The sequence below is a fragment of the Podarcis raffonei genome, chromosome 3 (genome assembly GCF_027172205.1).
Source record: "Podarcis raffonei isolate rPodRaf1 chromosome 3, rPodRaf1.pri, whole genome shotgun sequence".
NCBI classification, from domain to species: Eukaryota; Metazoa; Chordata; class Lepidosauria; order Squamata; family Lacertidae; genus Podarcis; species Podarcis raffonei.
In genome coordinates, this window is record NC_070604.1 from 121387361 (window position 1) to 121410047 (window position 22687).

Consider the following 22687-nt stretch of genomic DNA (forward strand, 5'->3'; position numbering starts at 1 on the left):
TGACTTCCTCTAGAGTGTTGCTATTTATGGACCTTAAGGTACTCCGCGGGGCATACCAGGAGAGGCAGTCCCGAAACCACACAGTTGTTTTAAACTGTTTTAATGCTGTGTTTTGAATCATTGTAACCTACCCAGGGACTTTAGGGTGAAGGGCGGGTAATAACAACCCCCACCGGGTGCCGTCCAGCTGTTTTGGACTACAATTCCCATCAGCATCACACAGCCTTACTGGCCAGGGCTGCTGAGAATTGTCGCCCCAAAGGGCTGGAACATACCAGGCTGGTTTGTTATTATGTGCAAACTGAGCTATTAAGAACATGCAACCACTTCGCGACAATTTTGGGAATCTGACCCACGTATGGATTAGCTCACTGTAAATCATTTTTAAAATTGCAACCCAGGGAACACCGATATTCCTCATAAACTTGCCAGGATTACCTCCATGAGAACAATCAGTAATAGATGTGCTCTACAGACATCTCTTTTTAAGGGAGAGGCACAAAGCCCATCATTTTGCACTGGCTTTGGGGGAACAGGGCTGCTCTTATCAGACTCGTTATTTTGCTATTTCAGCCGAGTGAGTTCATATTGTACTCTTACGCTTTTAATTGGTTTTTATATTGCCTTCTATAAGTTTCGAAGTCTGCCTCCAGCTGTGTAGGAGGAAAAGTGGAGTCACATGCATGAGAGCCATAGGGGAGGGGCCTTCCTTGCACCCCAAACCCTGCTCCGACGCTGCCAGGTGAATCTTCACTTGAATAGCAAGCTCTACAAATCCCCATGAAACCCCACCGCAGAAGATCGTGTGCCGTTTGGCCACCTGGAAAGGAATCCGCTGCTGGGATCTACTGGAAGCAAATGCTAAGATCCTGCTGGAATGTCTTTTCTAAATGCAGTTTTCTATGTTGGAAAGATAACAATACATAACTTGCATCCTAATAGCCCCTGGGTACAGAATAAGCGGGTGGCGCTGAGGGTTAAACTACAGAGCCTAGGACTTGCCGATCAGAAGGTCGGTGGCTCGAATCCCCGCGACGGGTTGAGCTCCCATTGCTCGGTCCCTGCTCCTGCCAACCTAGCAGTTCAAAAGCACGAAGTGCAAGTAGATAAATAGGTACCACTCCGGCGAGAAGGTAAACAGCATTTCCGTGCGCTGCTCTGGTTCACCAGAAGCGGCTTAGTCATGCTGGCCACATGACCCGGAAGCTGTATGCAGTCTCCCTCGGTCAATAAAACGACCCCAAAGTCGGCCACGACTGGACCTAACGGTCAGGGGTCCCTTTACCTTTACCTTACAGAATAAACAAAAAAAAATTTTTTTTTTTTTTCCTTCCAGTAGCACCTTAAAGACCAACTAAGTTAGTTCTTGGTATGAGCTTTCGTGTGCATGCACACTTCTTCAGATACACTACATGCGTGCACACGACTGCATGCACACGTGCACACTACTGCATGCACACGAAAGCTCATACCAAGAACTAACTTAGTTGGTCTTTAAGGTGCTACTGGAAGGAAAAAAAAAAAAAAAAAATTTTTGTTTTGACTATGGCAGACCAACACGGCTACCTTTCTGTAACTTACAGAATAAGCAATCTTCCTCTTTGGCTACCCACCCAACTTTGCAGATCCCAAAATCATCTTAAAGCTAAAGGGACCCCTGACCCCTGACATGGATGCTTGGAGAGGTAGGATGGCCACCTGTCAGGGCAACTTTAGCTGTGATTCCTGCACTGCAGGGGGTTGGACTAGATGATCTTTGGGGGGTCCCTTCCAACTATGTTTCTATTCAACACTCCAGAGAGCCCCATCCCATCCTTTCTCTCTTTTCCACAGCCACTGCCACCCGCTGCCTACTCTCTCTCCTCCATGAGATCCAAAACACAGGCTTTCAGCTTCAGCCAAGTCCAGCCTTGCAAGACAGAAGCAGATTCCAGATGTCTTTCTGTTTTCAGCGAATGAATGATTGAACGCTAACCTTCAACCGATGACTAATACACCGTGCGTGCACACACCCCAACTAGGCGGCTGGAGGCAAAGGGTAATGTTATTGGATTCGAGTCTAATCATATTACTTTGAAGTTGTAGGAGAGGTACTTTAGGAGGAAGAACACAATTAAGGGCTCCAAAACGACACAAAATGTTATATATATATATATTATTATTCATGCATTAATCATAATACCACTTTCAGGCATCCATCTACTCACCGCTGAAACACTGCATTGCAGTAACTGGTTTGTTGGAATAACACTATGCAGCAGGTTACAGCTGGAAGAAATTAACTTAGCAGGACTGCACTGGTGGATTTCACGGCTGGGCTGCCCCTATCCTAAATAAACTGTTGCGTACCTCTGATGCTTTCCTAGACTTCGACTTCAGCTAGATCTATTTTTGAGGGGCACGTTTGGACTGGTATCCCACTCTATCCCTTTGACTCCAGACAGGAAATTGGAGAGTCAGTATGGTGTACTATGCTGTACTATGACCTGAAAGACCATGGTTTTGGGTTTCCCCCAGAGCAGATTTGGAGATAGTGTGGGCAGAGGGAGGAGAGGAATTCCTGTTGCACCCTGGGAACCTTTGTGGTGACTTCTGCCAGTGCAGTGGGTTGGCTGAATGCAGCCCAAGGAGTTTGAAGCATCACTTCCACTACTCAGGCAGTGACTGTTAACAAACGTGAGTCAAAACATGGCCACTGAACAGCTCCCACAGTGAGCACGTGGCTAGCAAAGTTTCCAAAGGTTCTTCCAGGGAGTAACATCCTGACATCCTAAAGGTGTGTTCTTCAACTTTGGGTTCCCAGGTGGTGTCGGACTACAACCCCATCGCCCACAAGCAATGAGACAGGATGATGGGAGTTGTAGTCCCAACAACATCTGGGGAGCTAAGGTTGAAGAACAGTGTCCTACATTATTTCACTCAGTTGAGTACCAGCACTCGATATGTAGCAAGACTGGCAAAGCCAGGGCAGTGGGACTCAGTGGTGATGCCACTGCCCAGGGCTGGAACACAAGGACCCATAGCAACCAAGCGCCCCGCAGGACCCTGAAGGCTAACAAATGTATTGCCGTGTAAGCACTTGTCAGGTGACTTAGGCTGAATGTAGTATATTTACGGTGACGCATGCCTCTGCTGAACCGGCCCCCTCCTCTCCCTTTGGCAGCTTTGTCTGCATCTCAGGGTGTTCTTGTGAAGATAAAGAAATCGAAAAGATCTTCCTGGCGCTGAAAGGAGCTGCCAGAGCAATGAATACAGAAAGCCGCTCTTAAGGTTAGCTGGTTAATGACTGAATTGGACAAAGGAGGGACGGCTGACAGAATAGCTGAACTCCCTTTTGTCACGCAGGCAATCGACAGAGAAGTAAAAGAAAGGATTCTGATGGGCTTCCCAAAGCCATAAGGCACCAGCATTATCGGAGTCCAAGGACACAGTTCCCAGGCAGGCAAAAATGTTTAAGGTACCATGCAAAGCAGGACTGGAGAGTTGTGGCCTGGAGAGCCCTGGAAGGGCTGAGCCACTCCATCCCCTCAAGCATTTTGGTTGCCACTTTTTGAACCTTCCCCAACTATGCAACACCCTTTCTGAGAGGCACAGAAGATGATTCTGGCTTCCTAAAAGCAGCCATTTCCAAACCCCGGGGCAGCTGCGGCACAACAGAAAAGCCCACGTTATTGATTGAAGCTATCGTTTGGCTGATCTCGGCAAAGAACTCTGCAATCGCCATCTGTTTCAGGATTAGCAGAACCAGCCTGCTTGGCTGGAATGTCACGCTGTACCTAATGCCCAGTGACACAAATGTGCCGTGCAGTGACAAAGACCCAAGACAAGGTGTGCGCTGAAAATGCAGCAGCTAAGCGGAGAGGGAGAATTCCCACTCCTATCTTGATCCCCGCGAGTCACGGTAAGTGGAGCTAACACAACAGCTGGGAAGGTCGTTCTCTTGCAGAAGCGCAGCAAGGATGTTGCCGCTTAAGCTCCTGCCCTATGTACCGGGTCTGAGTGCTTTCACGGTGCTTAATCATCCTATAATATACCGTATTTTTTGCTCTATAAGACTCACTTTTTCCCTCCTAAAAAGTAAGGGGAAATGTGTGTGCGTCTTATGGAGCGAATGCAGGCTGCGCAGCTATCCCAGAAGCCAAAACAGCAAGAGGGATTGCTGCTTTCGCTGCGCAACGATCCCTCTTGCTGTTCTGGCTTCTGAGATTCAGAATATTTTTTTTCTTGTTTTCCTCCTCCAAAAACTAGGTGCGTCTTGTGGTCTGGTGCGTCTTATAGAGCGAAAAATACGGTATCTGAAGGGCCCATAGGTTTATCACAGTTAGGCTTAGAACAGCGGTGTCCAAACTTTTTTCAAAGAGGGTCAGATTTGATGAAGTGAACATGCATGAGGGCCAACCAAAGTTGTTGACCTTTCCCCCCCCCCCCCAGGAAATAAACTACCACAGGGGCCGGATTAAATCAACCGGTGGGCTGGATTAAGCCCCCCGGGCCAGACTTTGGACATGCCTGGTTTAGAACAATGTCCTTATTCCCAAGGGTCATCAAGTCTGCAATACAGAAATCACAGCTGAAGCATCCCTGACAGAGGGCCACCCAACCTCTGCTTAAAAACCGCCACGGAAAGAGAACCCACCACCTCCCATAGTAGCCCATTCCACTGTCAAACACTTCTTACAGCTGTCTTGTCATCTGCACACTTTCCACCTTGTCAATATCCTTCTTAAATTGTGGTGCCCAGAACTGGACACAGGTGTGGTCTGACCAAGGCAGAATAGAGTGGGACCATTGCTTCCCTTACTCTGGACACTCAACTTCTGTTGATGCAGCCTAGAATTGCAATAGCTTTCTTTTCAGTGCCTGGAGCTCTTCTGAAGCAGGGCTGGAGCCAGGAGTCTTCACAGCCTGTTGGAACTATCCATGGTCTGGTAGATCTGTGTCTGACCCAAGCTTGTCTGTCTGTCTGCCCCCCTCCCTGCCCCTTCTCTGTGGAGGTGGCTCCAGAGCACTCTGCTACCCTCTCTGGCTACAGACTGCCAGTTAAGTGCCACCTGCTGCTGCTGGCTGCCATCCATCCACCCACACATCACAGGCAGGCTTCAGAGGACCTTGTCCAGCACCCGCAGGTCAAAACAGGACCTGATTATATGCACCTGCCCATTACCATCTTCAGCAACCTCTTCACTAGCAATTAAACAAAGCTACTCAAGTCATGTTGCAGATACAACTTCAGGACTTGGCAGGTCTTGCCAAGCAAGACCTTTGTGAGTTTGGCATTAAGTAAAATCAACGCTTGTGCTGACAAGGTAAAACAGGTACCCCTGTGTCCTCCGTCATCCATCTCCAGGCCCAGACTGCCTTACTAAAATCAAGATGATGATGATGATGATGATGATGATGATAATGATAATAATAACAATTTATTTATACCCCGCCCATCTGGCTGGGTTTCCCCAGCCACTCTGGGCGGCTTCCAACAAAACACTAAAATACAATAACCTATTAAACATTAAAAGCTTCCGTAAACAGGGCTGCATTCAGATGTCTTCTAAAAGTTTGGTAGTTATTTTTCTCTTTGACATCTGGTAGGAGGGCGTTCCCTGTAACTTGGCTTCTCGCAGCGAGGGAACCGCCAGAAGGCCCTCGGCGCTGGACCTCAGTGTCCGGGCAGAATGACAGAGGTGGGGACGCTCCATCAGGTATACTGGACCAAGGATGTTTAGGGCTTTAAAGATACACTATGTCCACAGCCTCCCCCTGATCCACCAAACTTGTAACTCCACCAAAAAAAGAAATGTGATTTGTCTGGCATGACTTGTTTTGGAGAAACCTATGCTGGGTCCTTTTCTAAGCGCTTGCAGAGCAATTGTTTATCTGTTGTAGGACTTTTCCTGGTATCAGTGTCAAGCTGACCAGTCACTAGCTACCTGGGTCTTCTCCCCCCCCCCCCTTTTGACAACATTTGCCCACCTCCAGTCCACAGGAACCTCACCTGTTCTCCAAGATTATAGACCGAGGCTCTGAGATTACATCCAGAGGCTCCTTTAGTACTCCTGGATGCAGCTCATCAGGCCCTGGAGATTTGAACTCATTTAAAAGTAACTAGGTTTTCCATCACTACCTCTTTCCCTATCTTGGGCTGCAGCTCCCTCCTTACACCACATGATCACCAGGTTGGGCATCACTTTCCTTTTGGGTAAAGACAGAGGCAAAGTACTGTATTTTTTGCCCTATAGGGCGCACTGGCCCATAGGGCGCACCTAGTTTTTTGGGGGGGAAATAAATTTTTATTTAAATAAAAATTTATTTCCCCCCCCCCAGCCGCGGGGCTGGGGCAGGGGAAGCCCGAGCTTCCCCCGTCCCCAGCCCCCAGAACAGGCTGCTATCCGCAAGCCTTGGGACATTTGCCCGAAGCCCGAGGTGTGCTCCGGAGCGCGCCCCGTGCTTCGGGCTGCAGGCTGCTGCTCGCAAGGCTTGTGGATAGCTTCCTGAAGCCTGGAGAGCCTGCATTTGCCCCATAGGACGCACACACATTTCCCCTTCATTTTTGGAGGGGGAAAAGTGCGTCCTATAGGGTGAAAAATACGGTAGGTGCTGAGCAGTTCCACCTTCTCTCTGTCACCCAATAGTATTTATCCATCTTCTCCATGCAGAGGACCTACCACTTGCTTGTTCTTCCTATCGCTTCTTGCTTCAAGCAGAGCCAAATAAACTTTTAAAAATTATTTGTAACCCCTCTCACAAGCCTGAGCTCATTCTGAGCTTTTGGCTGCCTGATCATCTCCCTGCAAATATAACACCACCCAGTTACATGTTTTTTGGAGTTAAGAACTGGAATCATTGCCAATTTATTCAGGGTTTTATCCCATTAATAAGTGTAACCAAGAAAGGACTCTGCTTTTCCTCTCAAGTGGCTTTGACCAGCCAAGACAGGCAGATGCAAGAGCAGCTAAGAATAATTTCTTCACAGCTGCCGCAGCAGAGTCTTTTAAAATGATCTGTGCTACAATCAGCTGCCTTTGGTTCTTAGCATAGTGCAAAAACAGGCTTGATCACATTCCACGAGTACCTCCCACCTGGCAATCCCCTGCAGGTGTCAGAAGTTTAACCTGCTGTCTGCATGATGGGGGCTGGCATGGACAACGTGAGGTGGGTGTGAAGTAAGAAGATAAGCAGAGCCCTGCAGGGGCCAGATCAGGCCAAACAGAGCCTAGCATCCCCTTTCACACAGTGGCCAGCCCGATGCCCTAATGGCTTAAAAAGAAAACGAGACCAATTCATGGAAGGTAGTCATCACCTTGCCAACAACGGTCCGTATAGTTAAAGCTATGGTTTTCCCAGTAGTGATGTATGGAAGTGAGAGCCGGACCATAAAGAAGGCTGATCGCTGAAGAATTGATGCTTCTGAATTCTGGTGCTGGAGGAGACTCTTGAGAGTCCCATGGACTGCAAGAAGATCAAACCTGTCCATTCTGAAGGAATTCAGCCCTGAGTGCTCACTTGAAGGACAGATCCTGAAGCTGAGGCTCCAAGACTTTGGCCATCTCATGAGAAGAGAAGACTCCCTGGAAAAGACCCTGATGTTGGGAAAGATGGAGGGCACAAGGAGAAGGGGACGGCAGAGGACGAGATGGTGGGACAGTGTTCTTGAAGCAACCAGCATGAGTTTGACCAAACTGCGGGAGGCAGTGGAAGACAGGAGTGCCTGGCGTGCTCTGGTCCAGAGGGTCACGAAGAGTCGGACACGACTAAACGACTAAACAATAACAAGTCATGATGGCTCTGCTCTGTCTCCACTGTCAGATGCTTATGAATACTAGTTGCTGGAAACGACAAGGGGAAGAACGTGTTCTTGTACTCAGGTCCTGCTTGTGGACTTCCCATTTGGATAACAGGTTGGCCACTGTGATAACAGGATGCTGGTTTAGATGGGCCATTGGCCTGATCCAGCAGGCTCTTCTTATATGACTAGCCCAGGGCTTGAGAGCAGCCCTTTGGGGCCACAGGCAGAGGACTGGCTCCCCAAGATCATTGCGTCCAGGGGGCCTCCTGCATCAGAGGCACGTGTTCCATTGCTGACCAATGGTGCCTCCTTGCATCACTTGGGAAGACAGGCGAACTAATGCCAGTGTACTGGAAGAAACAAAGTTCACTAGTGTTGAAGCAATGATTCTTCAACATCAACTTTGTTGGACTGGTCATGTTGTGCAGATGCCTGAAGATTCTTCCAAAGCAACTATTCTATTCCTAACTTTAAAATGGAAAGCGTAATGCTGGTGGTCAGCAAAAGAGGTTTAAAGACTGTCTCAAGGCAAATCTAAAAAAATGTACTATAAACACTGACAACTGGGAAATGCTGGCCTGCGACAGTGCTGCAATTGGAGAATGGCCTTTACCAAAGGCGTCATGGGCTTTGAAGACACTCGAACTCAGGACGCAAGGGAGAAATGTGCTAAGAGGAAGGCATGCTTGGCAAATCCACACCGTGATCAGCTCCTGCCCGGAAACCTATGTCCCCACTGTGGAAGGACGTGTGGATCCAGAATTGGCCTCCATAGTCACTTACGGACTCATTGTTAAGACCATGTTTATGGAAGACAATCTCACTCGGCTACGAGGGATCGCCAAAGAAGAAGCAGCCTCCTTGCATATCAGATGCCAAGAGAGATCACATGGCATAGACACTGGCTTTTTCACAGCCCATTCCTTAGTGTTCGTAAGAACACACATGTTCATAAGAATCCTTAAGGTTCTTAAGAAGAGCCTGAAGAGTCAGGCCAGCAGCCATGTAGTTCAACATCCTCTTCTCACAATGGCCAACCAGATGCCCATTGTGGAAAACCCACAAGAGGATTTGAGCACAAGAGCACTCGCCCCTGCGGTGGTTTCCAGAAACTGGCATTCAGTAGCATTGCTGCTTCCAACTGTGTGGACAGAGCATAGCCACCCATCACTGGCTCCTGTGGGAGGGAGTTCCACAGTTTATTCACACTATGTGTGAAGGAGGACTTTATTTTCTCTGTCCTGAGTTTTCCAACAGTCAGCTCAAGAACTCCATCCACCTGCTGTTGCAAACAACATACTGGACCATGATTCAATTCACATCTTGAAGAATTTATATTTTAAAATGCTCATAATGGGCTTGAGAAAGGATGTAGTACACTGATAGAAATGTAAATGTGTGCCTAAAATCATGGGGAAAGGCAATTCAATCCAACACACCTCTGTTGAAAGGTAAGAGAATTGCTTTTGCTCCATCAAAATGTCAAGAGCAAACCCAGGCGCTGAATGGTCAGAGGTCAACCCTCCATTTCAGCATCACCTCTACTGGTGACTCACACCTTCCCTATTTTTGTTTCGCCAGCTGCACATGAACAAATGTTTACCAGGTGCAAATATTTGCAGTGAGCTGTTCCAATGCAGCACAGACGACAATGAAGAGACCAATTTTGACAAGTGGACTTTTATTCTTGCATGGGGGTGGGGCTGTAGTTCAGTGGTTAGAGCATCGGCACGGCATGCGGGAGGTGCCAGGCTCAATCCCTGATGGTCTCTTCAGGTAGGGCTAGGGCGAGATGCCTGCCTGACACCCTGGAGAACTTCTGTCTGTCAGTGTTAACCAGGGATGGGGAGCCTGCGGGCCACACGTCCCCTGCCAACATCCCCAAAGGCCAGGAACAGGAGTCCAGCAACATCTGGAGGGCCACAGATTCTCAGCGCCAGAGCATCTACTTTGCAGGAAGTCAGTCCCAAGTTCAATCCACAATGGCGTCTTTTGGTAGGGCTGGGGGAGACCCCTGCCTGAAATCCTGGAGAACCATCACCAGTCATTGTAGACTGTTGCAGGAATTTATGTATAGGGTGGGGGGTTGCCCCTCCAGCAGATATCATGCACATGCAGCCCCCCTACCAAAACCAGCACAATCACTTTTGTGACTTCTATGACTTGTCCCCACAAAACACTTTATCACAGTTTCTTCCTATCTATTCAAAGGGCCTCTGCTGCACAATACCAAATGTAAGAATTCACTGATCAATGTATCTATGTACTGGCTCACTGGGAAAACTTCTGAAATTCATATAGACATGTGAGCTCAGCTACTCAGCAGCCCCTCTGCTTCCTGGCATCCTGATACCTGAGTGCCAGGCAGGTAGCCATTCCAAACCAAGATGAAGACAAAAGGGTGTGATGAACTTGGCTGAGAAACAGGGAAATGTAAATATCTCTTTTGTTACACTTGATGGATGTTTGGTGGAGGGTAAGGGGAACCATGGGGCAGGGTCCAGGATGCTCAGATTACTGCCACCAGACCTCCCCTTTCATGATGTAACCATGATGTAGTTTGGGGGGAGTAACATGGGGATTAGCAGCTAATAAAAGTTTGGGTTCTCTTTTGTTTGGGGCTTCCATCTTGTTCCACCTTGTGGCCGGTGGGAGTCCTGTTGCGACAGTCTTCAATAAAGACCAAGCCTCCTGGGTGGTGTTTTGCTCTGGTATTCTTGGCTGGTGTCCTTGTTTTCTGTCCGAGGGAGCCCTCAGATTTCTCTGTTAACAAGACAACACTGAGCTAAAAAGACCAATGGATTCCAGAGCCTGCTGGATCAGGCCAATGGTCCATTTACTGTAATGCAGTATGCTGTTCTCAAATTGGCCAACCATATGCCTGTGGGAAACCAAGGAGCAGCACATGAGCACAAGAGACCTCCCCCCTCTTCTGATTTACAGCAATTGGGTTTCAGAAGCATTTCTGCTTCTGGCTGTGGAGACAGAGAACAGCCCTTGTGACTAGCAGTCATCGCTAGACCTCTTCTCCTCCATGAATTTGTCTACTCTTTTAAAGTCAAGCTTGGTGGCCATCCCTGCCTCCTGAGGGAGAATTCCCTGGTTTGACTACGTCTCTATATTTCATAGATGGGGAGGAGAGTCTGAGCATAACTGCATCCATTAAGGACTCAGAGGCAGTTACCTTGATACCAACACTGGATGAGCCATATCTATATGTATAAAGGAATCTCAGCTTCTTTGGGTCTGCACAGCCCTTTGCTAAAGTTCTCGATTAAGCCACTCCCGTCGTCTTCTCAAGAACTGAACTGCATCCATTAACAGCAGCTCTCTGATTGTTCAAAACATGATTTATTGTTAAACACCACAAAAAGAAATGCGTAAAGGGGAGAGACAGATCAATAGCTTCTAATCTTGCTGGCAGTCAGTTCATCCTCTTTCAACTTACTCCTAAGTCATCCCACTGAAGATGGTGGCAATTCAGAACTAGAAATGAGTTCCTCCAGGATGACAGGTTGCTTACAATCAGAATTCACCAACCTGGTGCCCTCCAGATGTTCTGGACTACAATGCCCATCAGCTGCTTCCAGTGCATTACGAACCCACCTTTTCCAGAAGGAGCCCAAGGTGGCATACTTGGTTCTCCCCCTCATTTAATCCCACAACAACCCTTCAAGGCAGGTGAGGTTGAGAGGGATTTGATCCCTGCACTCACCCAGGTCCTAGTCCAACACTCCAACCCAGGCAGACCAACCTTCCATACTAAGTGTGCTGCAAGAGGACTTTGACACGGAACCTGAAGGACACAGTGCGAGGCCAAAATATGATGCCATCCATGCCACACCTTGTGCTGCCTTCCCAACGCCAGGTAAGCGAGGTGCAGGGTTTTGGGAAGGAGGCACGGAGCTCTGATAGGAGGATGGAGGTCCCTAGGATAAGGTCACCAGATTTTTTCAATGAATCCGGGGACACTTTAAAAAATAAATACTACACGTTTGGGACACTGATGCTGCAGCGATGGCGGTGGCAGAGGGGCGGTCGCCGCCTTGACCTCAACAGCCACGTTTCCCCTTCATCCGAGGCTTCTATCTCCTTTCTCCATGAGCCTGGGCAGCCCCTGGGCAGATCCCAGAAGGAAGAGCAGCAAAAGAGGCTTGAGCCCAGGAGTCAGCCTCTTTTCCTTTGGCCTTAGGCCCACCCCCGGCCGGCTGTCCATTGTCCTCCCTGGCCGGGGGCGGGTCAAAGGCCAGCTCAGGCAGGTGGGTGGCACCCGCCCAGGTGAGCCTCGCTTGGTGCCGCAAACCCCGCCCACCTGTGGGGAAGGGAGGGCGGATATTGTTGGTTCTTTGGTGGTGGTGGTGGGGAAGCGGTGCACGACGGGTCAGGCATGGAAGGAGGGCTGAGCGGCGGCAGTGAGGCTTGGGCAGCGTGATGCCTCCCTTCCCATCAGCGCAGCCCCAATCCCATTCCTACCTGCGTGCCAGCAGGAGGGGGCAGGGATCTCTCAGGAAGCGCAATGCCTCCCTTCTCATCGGAGCAGCCCCAATCCCATTCCTACCTGCGTGCAAGCAGGAGGGGGCAGGGATCCCTCAGCTGGGAAGGGAGGCTTCCCGTTGCCTAACTGAGAGATCCCTGTCCCCTTCTGCTTGCACGCAAGCTCTGATAGGCAGCATGAAGCCTCCCTTCACAGCTGAGAGATCCCCGCCCCACTCCTGCTTGCACGCAAGTAGGAGTTGGGAGGCTGCTCCAATAGGCAGCATGAAGCCTCCCTTCACAGCTTGCTGGGGTCAGGGAAGGTGGAGGCAGCTCGGAAGCTGCGTTTAGAGCCCCTGCACTACCATCACATGGGGACTTCTGAGCAGCTCCTGAAGCCAGCCAGAGCCAACTGCTCTGGGCTGCTGAGACTGCCGCTGCTGCGTTTCCCGGGGACATTAGATGAAATCCAGGCATGGAATTTGTCCAGGGACTTATTAGCAAATCCGGTGACTGTCTCCGGGAAACGGGGACGTCTGGTAACCCTACCCTAGAACCCTGTCAGAACCCAGCACCTGATTTACACAGCTTTGAGAAGGCAGCAAGAAGACTTGGGGGAGATGTCAAAGGTTCCCGAGGGCCACCAAAAAAGGTCTCAAGGGCCACATGCACCCTTTGGCCACGTACTGGACCACCGTGATCTTACCAATGCAGTGCACTGGCTCTCTTTGGTTGAGATGACATCTCCCTTCCTCCTGCATAGCTATCTTTCTTATTCCAATATTGGTTGCTTTTGTGTTTTCATTTAACAATTTCAGTTGTAATATTTTTGTAGCCCGCCCTAGGGTCATTTGGTGAAAAGGTGGGGCTATAAAACCAAACAGCAAATAAATAAACATCAACTGGGGCAATCCTGAAGACAGAATACCGATCTGGGAACTCAGAGACAAGACACAGAGACACATCTTTGAAGTGCAACAGTGGAAGAGCTTCTCCAATCTAAATATGGTGGTGGGGGAAGGATTCTGGCCAAGTTATCAAGAGTTCAGGAAATACTAAGATATAAAATAACACCCTACATCTCCTTAAAAAAAATAAAATAAGAAATTGCTTGGGAGATACTGGATCTTGTGACAATATTACAATGCAGCAGCAGCATCTCATTTCCATTTAACACCTATAATAAAACGAAAGCGGCGGAACTAGCAGAATGAATATTGTTTCAAGATGCCGTCAGCACAGCAGTTGCGTCAAGGGAACGGCGATGCAAGAAGTGGCACGAAAAAGGCAGTCCAAGAGAGACAGTGTGGCGCAGTGGTTGGACCTGGGCGACCAAGGTTCAAATCCCCCTTTCTCAGCCATAAAGCTCCCTGGGTGACCTTGGGCCAGTTATTCTCTCGGCCTGACCTACCTCACAGGGCTGTTGTGAGGATGGGAAATGGGGGTGGGGGGGAGAACTGTGTGCCCCACCTTGAGCTCCTTTGAAGGTGGGATATAAGTGCAATAAACAAAGTACAAGAAGACTGTAGGTAGAATAGAATCACAGAACTGTCGAGTTGGAAGGGACCCCCAGAGATCATCTAGCCCAACCCCCTGGAACCCTTGGAATCACAGCCAAAGGGTCCCTAACTGATGGTCATCCAACCTCTGCTTAAAAGCCTTCAAGGAAGGAGGGTCCACCTTCCCACGCCTCTGAATTACAGAAGCGGGGGGGGGGACACATATATGTTGGACACCGCAGAACTAAGCTTTCGACAAGCGAGTCCTCTAGCCCAGGGGTCAGCAAACTTTATCAGCAGGGGGCCAGTCCACTGTCCCTCAGACCTTGTGGGGGGCCGTATATTTTTTTTTGGGGGGGGGATGAATGAATTCCTATGCCCCACAAATAACCCAGAGATGCATTTTAAATAAAAGGACACATTCTACTCATGTAAAAACACGCTGATTCCCGGACCGTCCGCGGGCCGGATTGAGAAGGCGACTGGGCCGGATCCGGCCCCCGGGCCTTAGTTTGCCTATCCATGCTCTAGCCTCTTTCCCATCGGCAAAATAAGCCCAGCACAGCTGAAAGATTTGCCCTCCATCTTCCAATTCGTTTGGAAGCCTCTTAAGCCTCTTTGAACAGCGCCTGATTGGAACGCAGCTTTATCTTTTCTCCCTTTCCCTTGCCAAAAGTTGCCGGCAACTTCACAGCAAGTTCAACTTCACTTTGCTCCGTTTTTGCAGAGGGTGAGTCACACAAGGGATCAGCGTCTCCTCCCCTCGCCAGAAATGAGTCAGAGGGGGAAAGAGAGATAAAGAGAATTTGCACCTAGGATTTAAGCCCCTCTCTGGGCTCAAACATCTCCCCCCCCAACCTTCACAATTCCCCAGCGGAATTTTGCATTCCTTTGCCTACAGGTGAAAGCCTTTCTCCAGAAGAATGAAGGGGGGGGGAGCCGACAGCAGAATAATGGCTCTTCTGCCATACAGACAGCTGTCCTCCCACGAAGGGCTGCTCTGTGCCTTATCGCCAAGTCCCCCCCCCTTCTTGTTTGATAGAGATCCAGGAAATGTTCTGAAATCCCCTTAATGCCTTGTGTTCTCAAGAGATAAAATTAAAACTTCGCTCATCAGCAGTGACAGGCGCTCTTGACAAAAGGAAAATCCCTTGCGGTTGGGTGAGCGGATCCTGCAACACCCAACCCCTGCCAGCTCCCCCAGGTATCGATGTTGCCTGGGAGAAAGAGCTCCTGCTGGAACTTTCCACTGGCTCTGGCTACCTGCTACCTTGTCAGAAAGTCCACAGAGCAGCAAGATCACTCTGTGAGCGCAGGAACCCATTCCAGCCTAGGAACACGGCAGCCAGGAGATTCTGCATCTCCACAAAGAGATTAACAACAACTTGGCAGCCTGCGGATGGTGACAAATGAAGTCCCCACAACCACACACACACACACACACTGACCAGGGTGTGGGGCTGGGCAGGATTTACAAGGGGCAGGGACCTGCTTTCGCACTCTCCACCAGCTGGGTGCTTTTAAATTTATTTTACAGCCTGAAGCCATTAAAGCAGTGTCGAATAGGGGTCACCTTAAACCTTATGTCAGAGCTCCATCACTGTGATCATTGACAGGAGCATCGTCTGGCATTCCCTGAATTGGCGAGGCTCATTCAACAGCAAGAAACTTGTCACCGGCCCAGTCCTGTGGAACTCCCTGCCACTAGAGATTCTGCAGGCACCTTCCACTCCAACTTTTAAACGGTTAGGCTTTTCTTTTCCACCAGGCTTATGCAGGCAATTAGGGGTACGTTCTCCCACAATGGTTGAGTGATGCCTGTTTTTAAGCTTTTTGTGGTTTTTATCGCATGGCCTTTGTGTTTTATTGCTTTGTGTGTTTCTTAGGACATAAAGGTAAAGGTAAAGGGACCCCTGACCATAAGGTCCAGTCGTGACCGACTCTGAGGTTGCAGTGCTCATCTCGCTTTATTGGCCGAGGGAGCCGGCGTACAGCTTCCGGGTCATGTGGCCAGCATGACTAAGACGCTTCTGGCGAACCAGAGCAGCACACGGAAACACCGTTTACCTTCCCGCAAGAATGGTACCTATTTATCTACTTGCACTTTGACGTGCTTTCGAACTGCTAGGTGGGCAGGAGCAGGGACCGAGCAACGGGAGCTCACCTCGTTGCAGGGACTCAAACCGCCAACCTTCTGATTGGCAAGTCCTAGGCTCTGTGGTTTAACCCACAGCGCCACCCGCATCCCTTATTTTATTTTATCTTAAGACATAGCGGTACATAAATATTTTTTTATAACTGAATAAATAAAATCAGTAAGACAAAGCAGAAGCGAAACACCAAAAGTACAACGTGAGCTCCTCTGAAGCTGTAATGGCATGAGGTGATTGACAGGTGAACACCCTTACCCACCTGCCAAACTGCCCGTTGGGCAGTGGAGGTGGGGTGGATCCAGGCTACTGATTCCAAATTCCTGGTCTAGGGAGAAAGCCAGGGACATTTTTATTTGAGGCTGTATCCAACATTAATCATTGCACAGACCCACTGAAATTAATAGACACGTTCCACTTGATCAGCCCCCCCCCCGGCTGGATCCTGATTCTCCTTACCCTTCTGAGGGCCAAGCGTGACAGATGGGTAGGGCCACCCTCCTGTCAATCATCACACATCACAGTGACATCTTCCAGGAGCTGTTTCCCCCCATGCGGTGCTTTGAAGCCCCAACAATCAGCTGGGGCTTCAAAGCACCGTGCAGTGTTCTATGCAAGCTCCAGCTTTGGCAGATGCCACCAGTCAGGTGGTCAGCAGCACCCACAACCTTGTTTTTGGAGGCCAGCCGGATCTGTATTTTCCCCACACTCAATGTGATGTCAGGTGTAGGGCAGGTGGACGTGGCTTGGCCAAAATGGCCTCATGGGCTAACAGAGAGGCCTGGTGCGGCCAATTAGGGCCAGAGGTTGCCTGTGAATTAGACCTGTGAATGGGAGAGACCAGTCTGCAACATGTCAGTTCAGTGCAGCACCACACAGCCAGTGGCGTGGGCTACTCACCAGACAATACTTTTGCTGCATGCTTGCAGACACTGAAATGACTAATGGGGGGTGCGGGAGTGCCATCTCACTCCTGAACAGCAGCATAATATGAGGAGGCGCCTCAAGCAAGCAACATCAGTGAACGGAACGGGAAAATATGTAAAGGGATATTTCAAGTATTTGCTGCCCTCCAGAGGAAGAGCCCTATCAAAAACTTAGGCTAAACACTGTGCCTGATTTTTCTTGATCTTTATCATTGCGCAGAAAGATTTGTGGCTACTGAAGCCTGGCTGGTTCAGTGAGCAGACAGTTGGGCTCATTTCAATGGGTCTACTCTTTTTTTTTTATTCACTTTATAACACAAATAAAAAAACACAAACAGAAAAGAAAAACAATACAAACAAATTCTTGCCATATCCTTACTTTTCTAAACATTGTTAAGTGGGCTTCCCCAAGTCCCACCTATCTGATTTTCATTTTACTTCATCTTTAGCAGTTTATATATATCATAATTTCTAACCATCTCCCCCCCCCCCACATTTACTTTAACCATAAAAAACTTCACATTTTATCACTTCAATGGGTCTACTCTTAAGTAGGACTAATGCTGGATGCAACCCAGAGCTTTAACGATACACTCCTCAAATGCTTCTTCCACATGTGCCCAAATCCCACCCCTGCACAACTATCAGAGAGGCACAGTCCTCTGTACCAGGTAACCCCAACTTCCACTATCCAATAAGCTTCCGAAAAATCATCTCAGAGAAAAACCAATTCAGTACTGGAAGGTTCATTCCAAACAGCTTGATAAATCTTTGCCAATGAACCTTTTTGGCCAGCCTTCACCAGCCTAGTGAAATTGAAATACTTTGTTGTCACTTGTACAATTTGTATACAGTGAGATTACACCAGCACCCCACACTCAGATCTCTTAGTCTTAATTCCCCTCGTTTACTGACGCACACCCACCAAACCCGAAAGTCAGTTGCCCTGTTGTTATCTTTTCATTCAGCAGCCTAACAGCCCACGGATAGAAGCTGCTCTTTACCCTGTTGGTGCGACTAATCCTGCTTCTATATTTTCTGCCCGAGGGCAGGAGATCAAGAAAGTGCCAGCCAGGGTGTGAATCATCCCTGAGAATTTTCCTCACTCTCCTGAGGCAATGTTCTTCCGCTATTTCATCCAGCGGATTCACGGGACAGCCCATAATATCTTGTGCTGTATTCACTACCCTCTGTAGGCACTACCTATCAGATGATGTCAAACCAGCGTACCACACTGTGATGCAGTATGAAAGGACACTTTCTATTGTTGACCGGTAGAAGGAGATCATCAAATGTTGATTGACATCGTTCTTCTGCAAGACTCTGAGGAGATGGAGTCTCTGTTGGGCTTTCTTAACCACCTGGATTGTATTGATTTTCCAAGTAAGGTCTTCACTGAGATAAACTAGGAATTTAAAGGGAGAGACTCTCTCCACACAGCCCTCCCCGATGTACAGCGGGGCTAGTTCTCCTCTCTTCCTCCAAAAGTCCAACACCATCTCATTTTTCTTGCTGATATTAAGGTGCAAGTTGTTCCCTAGGCACCATGTAGATATTTTTTGGACCTCCCCTCTATACGCTGATTCGTCTCCACCTGTTATTAAACCCACTGTGGTGGTGTCATCTGCAAACTTAATGATTGCAGTAGACGGGTCGGATGATACACAATCGTATGTATACAATGAATACAGGTAAGGACTTAGCACACATCCAGTGTGCTTCTCCAGATGTTCTGGACTACAACTCCCATCATCCCTCACCATTGGCCATGCTGGCCAGAGCTGATGGGAGTTGGAAGCCCAGCCCCGAAACATCGGAAGGACACCAGGCTGACGAAGGCTGCCTTACGCAGCTCCTTACGCTGCGTAGCTTCCCGATGCAACAAAACCAAGCCAACCACACAAAAAACGAGAACAGCCATTCAGAGCCTGCAACTGGGGGGGCACCTTACCTGACAGCCTCTGCCACGTTGTTGGAGGTGTGGCCCGATAAAGCGTCATGCAAGTTGCGGATAAAATAATCCCGGTATTCTTCGGGAAGTGCCATGAACGTCCCTCCCATCACAATGAACTCCACTTTGTCCACACTGTGACCCAACTGCTTCAGCTGCAAAAAGATGAACATATGAGACAGCTGCCTCTGTGCCTTTCGGAAGATGGGGAGATGCAGAAGCTGAAATAATAATTTTTATTTATTATTTGTGCCCTGCCCATCTGACTGCGTTGCTCCTGTCACTCTGGGCAACTCCTGGAGGGAAAAGCAATTGCTGGGCACCCAGGTCTCTCCATTTGGCTCCTGAGGCTATTTTGGCCAAGACACACCCTACAGCTGACATCATATATGACAGATACGACAGGTATGGGGCAAGTAAAAACCTGGCTCAGCTGAAAGGGTGTTTTTGCAGGGACCGTCATCCATGAGGGGTGCCTGAAAAGCACTTCAAAGTATACGATACGATAATCTTTATTGTCATTGTCCCATACAGAACAAGAAAATTGAAAAAATCTACAGCAGACATTCAAAAACCAACAAACCTGCTATCCCAGCCTGGCTGACCCCCTAAAAAGATACCCCATAATTAAATACAATATACTCCCATAGAGACTACAATACACTGCGTTTAAAACCAAAATCGCATTTGGATAGAAACTGTTTCTCGGGCGGCTAATCCTAGTCTTTATAACCCTGTACCTTCTTCCAGAAGGCAAAAGCTGAAAGAGATCATTTCCGGGGTGTGCACTATCCTGCGCTATCTCTGCAGCTTTCTTATGGCACCTGGAAGCGTAGATTTGATCCAAGGTGGGAAGAGTGCACCCAATTATTCTCTCCGCAGTCTTTACAACCCTGGACAGCATTGTTTTTCCCCTGACCGTGCAGCTCCCAAACCACACACACAGACCGTAAGTTAATGCACTTTCAACAGTACAGTGGTAAAATGCCATCAACAGGTCCTTTGAGAGATTATTTTTCCGGAGGATTCTCAGAAAATATAACCTCTGCTGTGCTCTCTTCATCAGGTCTTTACTGTTTTCTCCCCAGGTTAGGTCGTCTCTCAACTCCATTCCCAGAAATCGAAACTCTTTGAAAGGGGCTTCAGAAGACCTGGAAATCAGGACAACCCTGGAAGGTGCTGGACTCTCCTTCATTGGAAGTTTTTAAACAGAGGTTGGAAGGCCATCTGTCAGGGATTCCTTAGCTGCAATTCCTGAAGCTAAGATAAACCTCGGTTTCCCTTCCCACTCTACAATTCTATCATTCTTGCTAAGTCCCTTGCAAAGCACTATTGTATGCTTTGCAAAGCATTTGGCAAGACCCCTGAAAGAAAGAGAGGCCCCCTAACGTTATTGCAACATCAGATGGATTGACAGGTGTGGCCAGTTCCATCCACATGTCAAACTTAGCCTGCAAGGGAGATCCAGCTGCACAGAGAAGAAAACGAAAGGCTGACAAGGGAATCCCAAGATTTCACCAGAAGCGCCTGGCTCTTTCACACATTCCAGTCTCCTTGTTCCACCACGGTGAGATGTTTTTAAAAAAGAAAGGCTTCCTTTTTCGTATGCTGCTTTGGACAACACCTCTAAGAGCGGCCTCACCATGGGAGAAGGTTAAGGAATCACTGGGAGTATCCCGTTATTGGCACAATGTGCATTTTTTATAGTACAAAACATTTATGTCCTTTTTCTGAAGCAGTGTTTGCTCTAGCTCTGATTTTTTTATAAGCAGGTTGATGCAGTGGCTAGGAGCCCCTTTTATCGGCTCCATTTGCCAAAAAGTCTCCCTCGCTTCTTGGGTCAGATAGGAACTTGTAACACTAAGCCATAATAATAATAATAATAATAATAATAATAATAATAATAATAATTTAGTTATACTCCGCCCATGTGGCTGGGTTTCCCTAGCCACTCTGGGTGGCTTCCAACAGAACACTAAAATTGTTGTTGTTTAGTCGTTTAGTCGTGTTTGACTCTTTGTGACCCCCTGGACCAGAGCATGCCAGGCATTCCTGTCTTCCACTGCCTCCCGCAGTTTGGTGAAACTCATGCTGGTAGCTTCGAGAACACTGTCCCACCATCTCGTCCTCTGTCATCCCCTTCTCCTTCTGCCCTAAATACAATAACCTATTAAACATTAAAAGCTTCCCTAAACAGGGCTGCCTTCAGATGTCTTCTAAAAGTTTGGTAGTTATTTTTCTCTTTGACATCTGGTGGGAGGGCGTTCCACAGGGTGGGTGCCACTACCAAGAAGGCCCTCTGCTTGGTTCCCTGTAACTTGGCTTCTCATAGCGAGGGAACTGCCAGAAGGCCCTCGGCACTGGAACTCAGGTATACTGCACCGAGGCCATTTAGGGCTTTAAAGGTCAGCGCCAACACCTTGAATTGTGCTTGGAAACGTACTGGGAGCCAATGTAGGTCTTTCAAGACCGGTGTTATGTGGTCTCGGAGGCCGCTCCCAGTCACCAGTCTAGCTGCCGCATTCTGGATTAGTTGTAGTTTCCGGGTCACCTTCAAAGGTAGCCCCACGTAGAGTGCATTGAAAGTCCAAGCGAGAGATAACTAGAGCATGCACCACTCTGGCGAGGCAGTTTGTAGGCAGGTAGGGCCTCAGCCTGCATACCATGCTCTTCTAAGTCTTCCAGCTTGACTTCTAATACGGCTTCGAACTGGGGCTGCTCTTGAAGACAACTCAGAAGCTTCAGTGACTAGAAAACTGATCCCGCCATGTGGATGTGGGGCACTATGATCATAGTCAACCAATTTATTCCAACTGCACTGAATGCCAATGTGCTTGCAGGTTCAGTTCAAGGTGCTGATGCTTTGCTATAAACACCTTCAGGACAGTCACGTATCTCAAGCAACACCTACCCTAACACTAAAGCTAGCATTTAGGGAGGCAGTATTCCCACATCAAGCTCCAAGTCTCAAATTCCCCCAAAGAAAGAAGCAGAGCCTTGATACCAGTTTCCCCAATGCTGTGGAATGACCTTTGTCCCCCGAGGTGCAAATGTTCCTCTCTCTACTGGCCTCCCTGGGGCTTTGGGGTAACAGAGCTACCAAATTTGTCCCATGCACTAACTTGGATGCTCAAAAGGTGGCTAACAAAAAGCTTTAAAGAAACAAATAGATGTCGTTTTTTGAAAAGAAAACAGAATTATGGCAAACGAAGTTAGTAGGAGTAACACTTGTAGTTTAATGGTGAATTTTGGATATAATGGAGATGTAAAAGATTTGGATTCTGATAAAAGATGCAGGAGGAAATGACTAACAATAAGATCCACAAAGGGGAGGAGAGAAGTCCAGGAGATTCTTTGGAATCTTGTTTTTCTGTTGTATATTGGATATGTGAGTGTAAAACGTTAATTTGGAAAACCGAATAAATAATTTTTTTAAAAAAAAATTATGGCAAACAAGAGCATGACTGTCTTTATGATCAAGGAGACATTGACACATTCTTCCCATCCTAGCAAATATTTACCTGCTCAACGCGGTGCCTGGTCTGGAGATACGGGTCATACCTGGCACGGATGGCTCTCATGGAAGTTGGCTGCCGGAAGCAAGGAGAGGTGCATTATTTTGATTTAATGTTTGTAGTCTGCTTTTGCAACAACAACGGCTGAGCTCAAGAAAGCTCACAATAATCACACAACAGCATTAAAAAAGAAACATTGCCATCGCTAGATTATCAAACGTAGTAGCATATAAATAGAGCAAACAACAACAAATTCATCAAAAAGATTCAATAAAGTCAGAAGAATTCAAAGTTATTTAAAAAGCATTCATCAATACGATAAGCCCACAAGTTATGTACATTCAGCTTTGCATGCATAGCATAAAAATAAAATGTCAAGGGTCAGAAAGG

The 22687-nt window shown here is 48.1% G+C and overlaps 1 protein-coding gene across 1 annotated transcript in view; it reads right to left on the reverse strand.

Moving 5' to 3' along the window:
• Positions 1–22687, reverse strand: part of ELP3 (elongator acetyltransferase complex subunit 3) — a 107208-nt gene that overhangs the window by 76128 nt on the left and 8393 nt on the right. The window contains exons 6-7 of the mRNA XM_053383811.1: positions 22304–22372; positions 18783–18937 (exon numbers count right to left, since the gene is read on the reverse strand). Coding sequence (XP_053239786.1) covers positions 18783–18937; positions 22304–22372 — 224 coding nt within the window. The remainder of the gene's footprint in view (positions 1–18782; positions 18938–22303; positions 22373–22687) is intronic.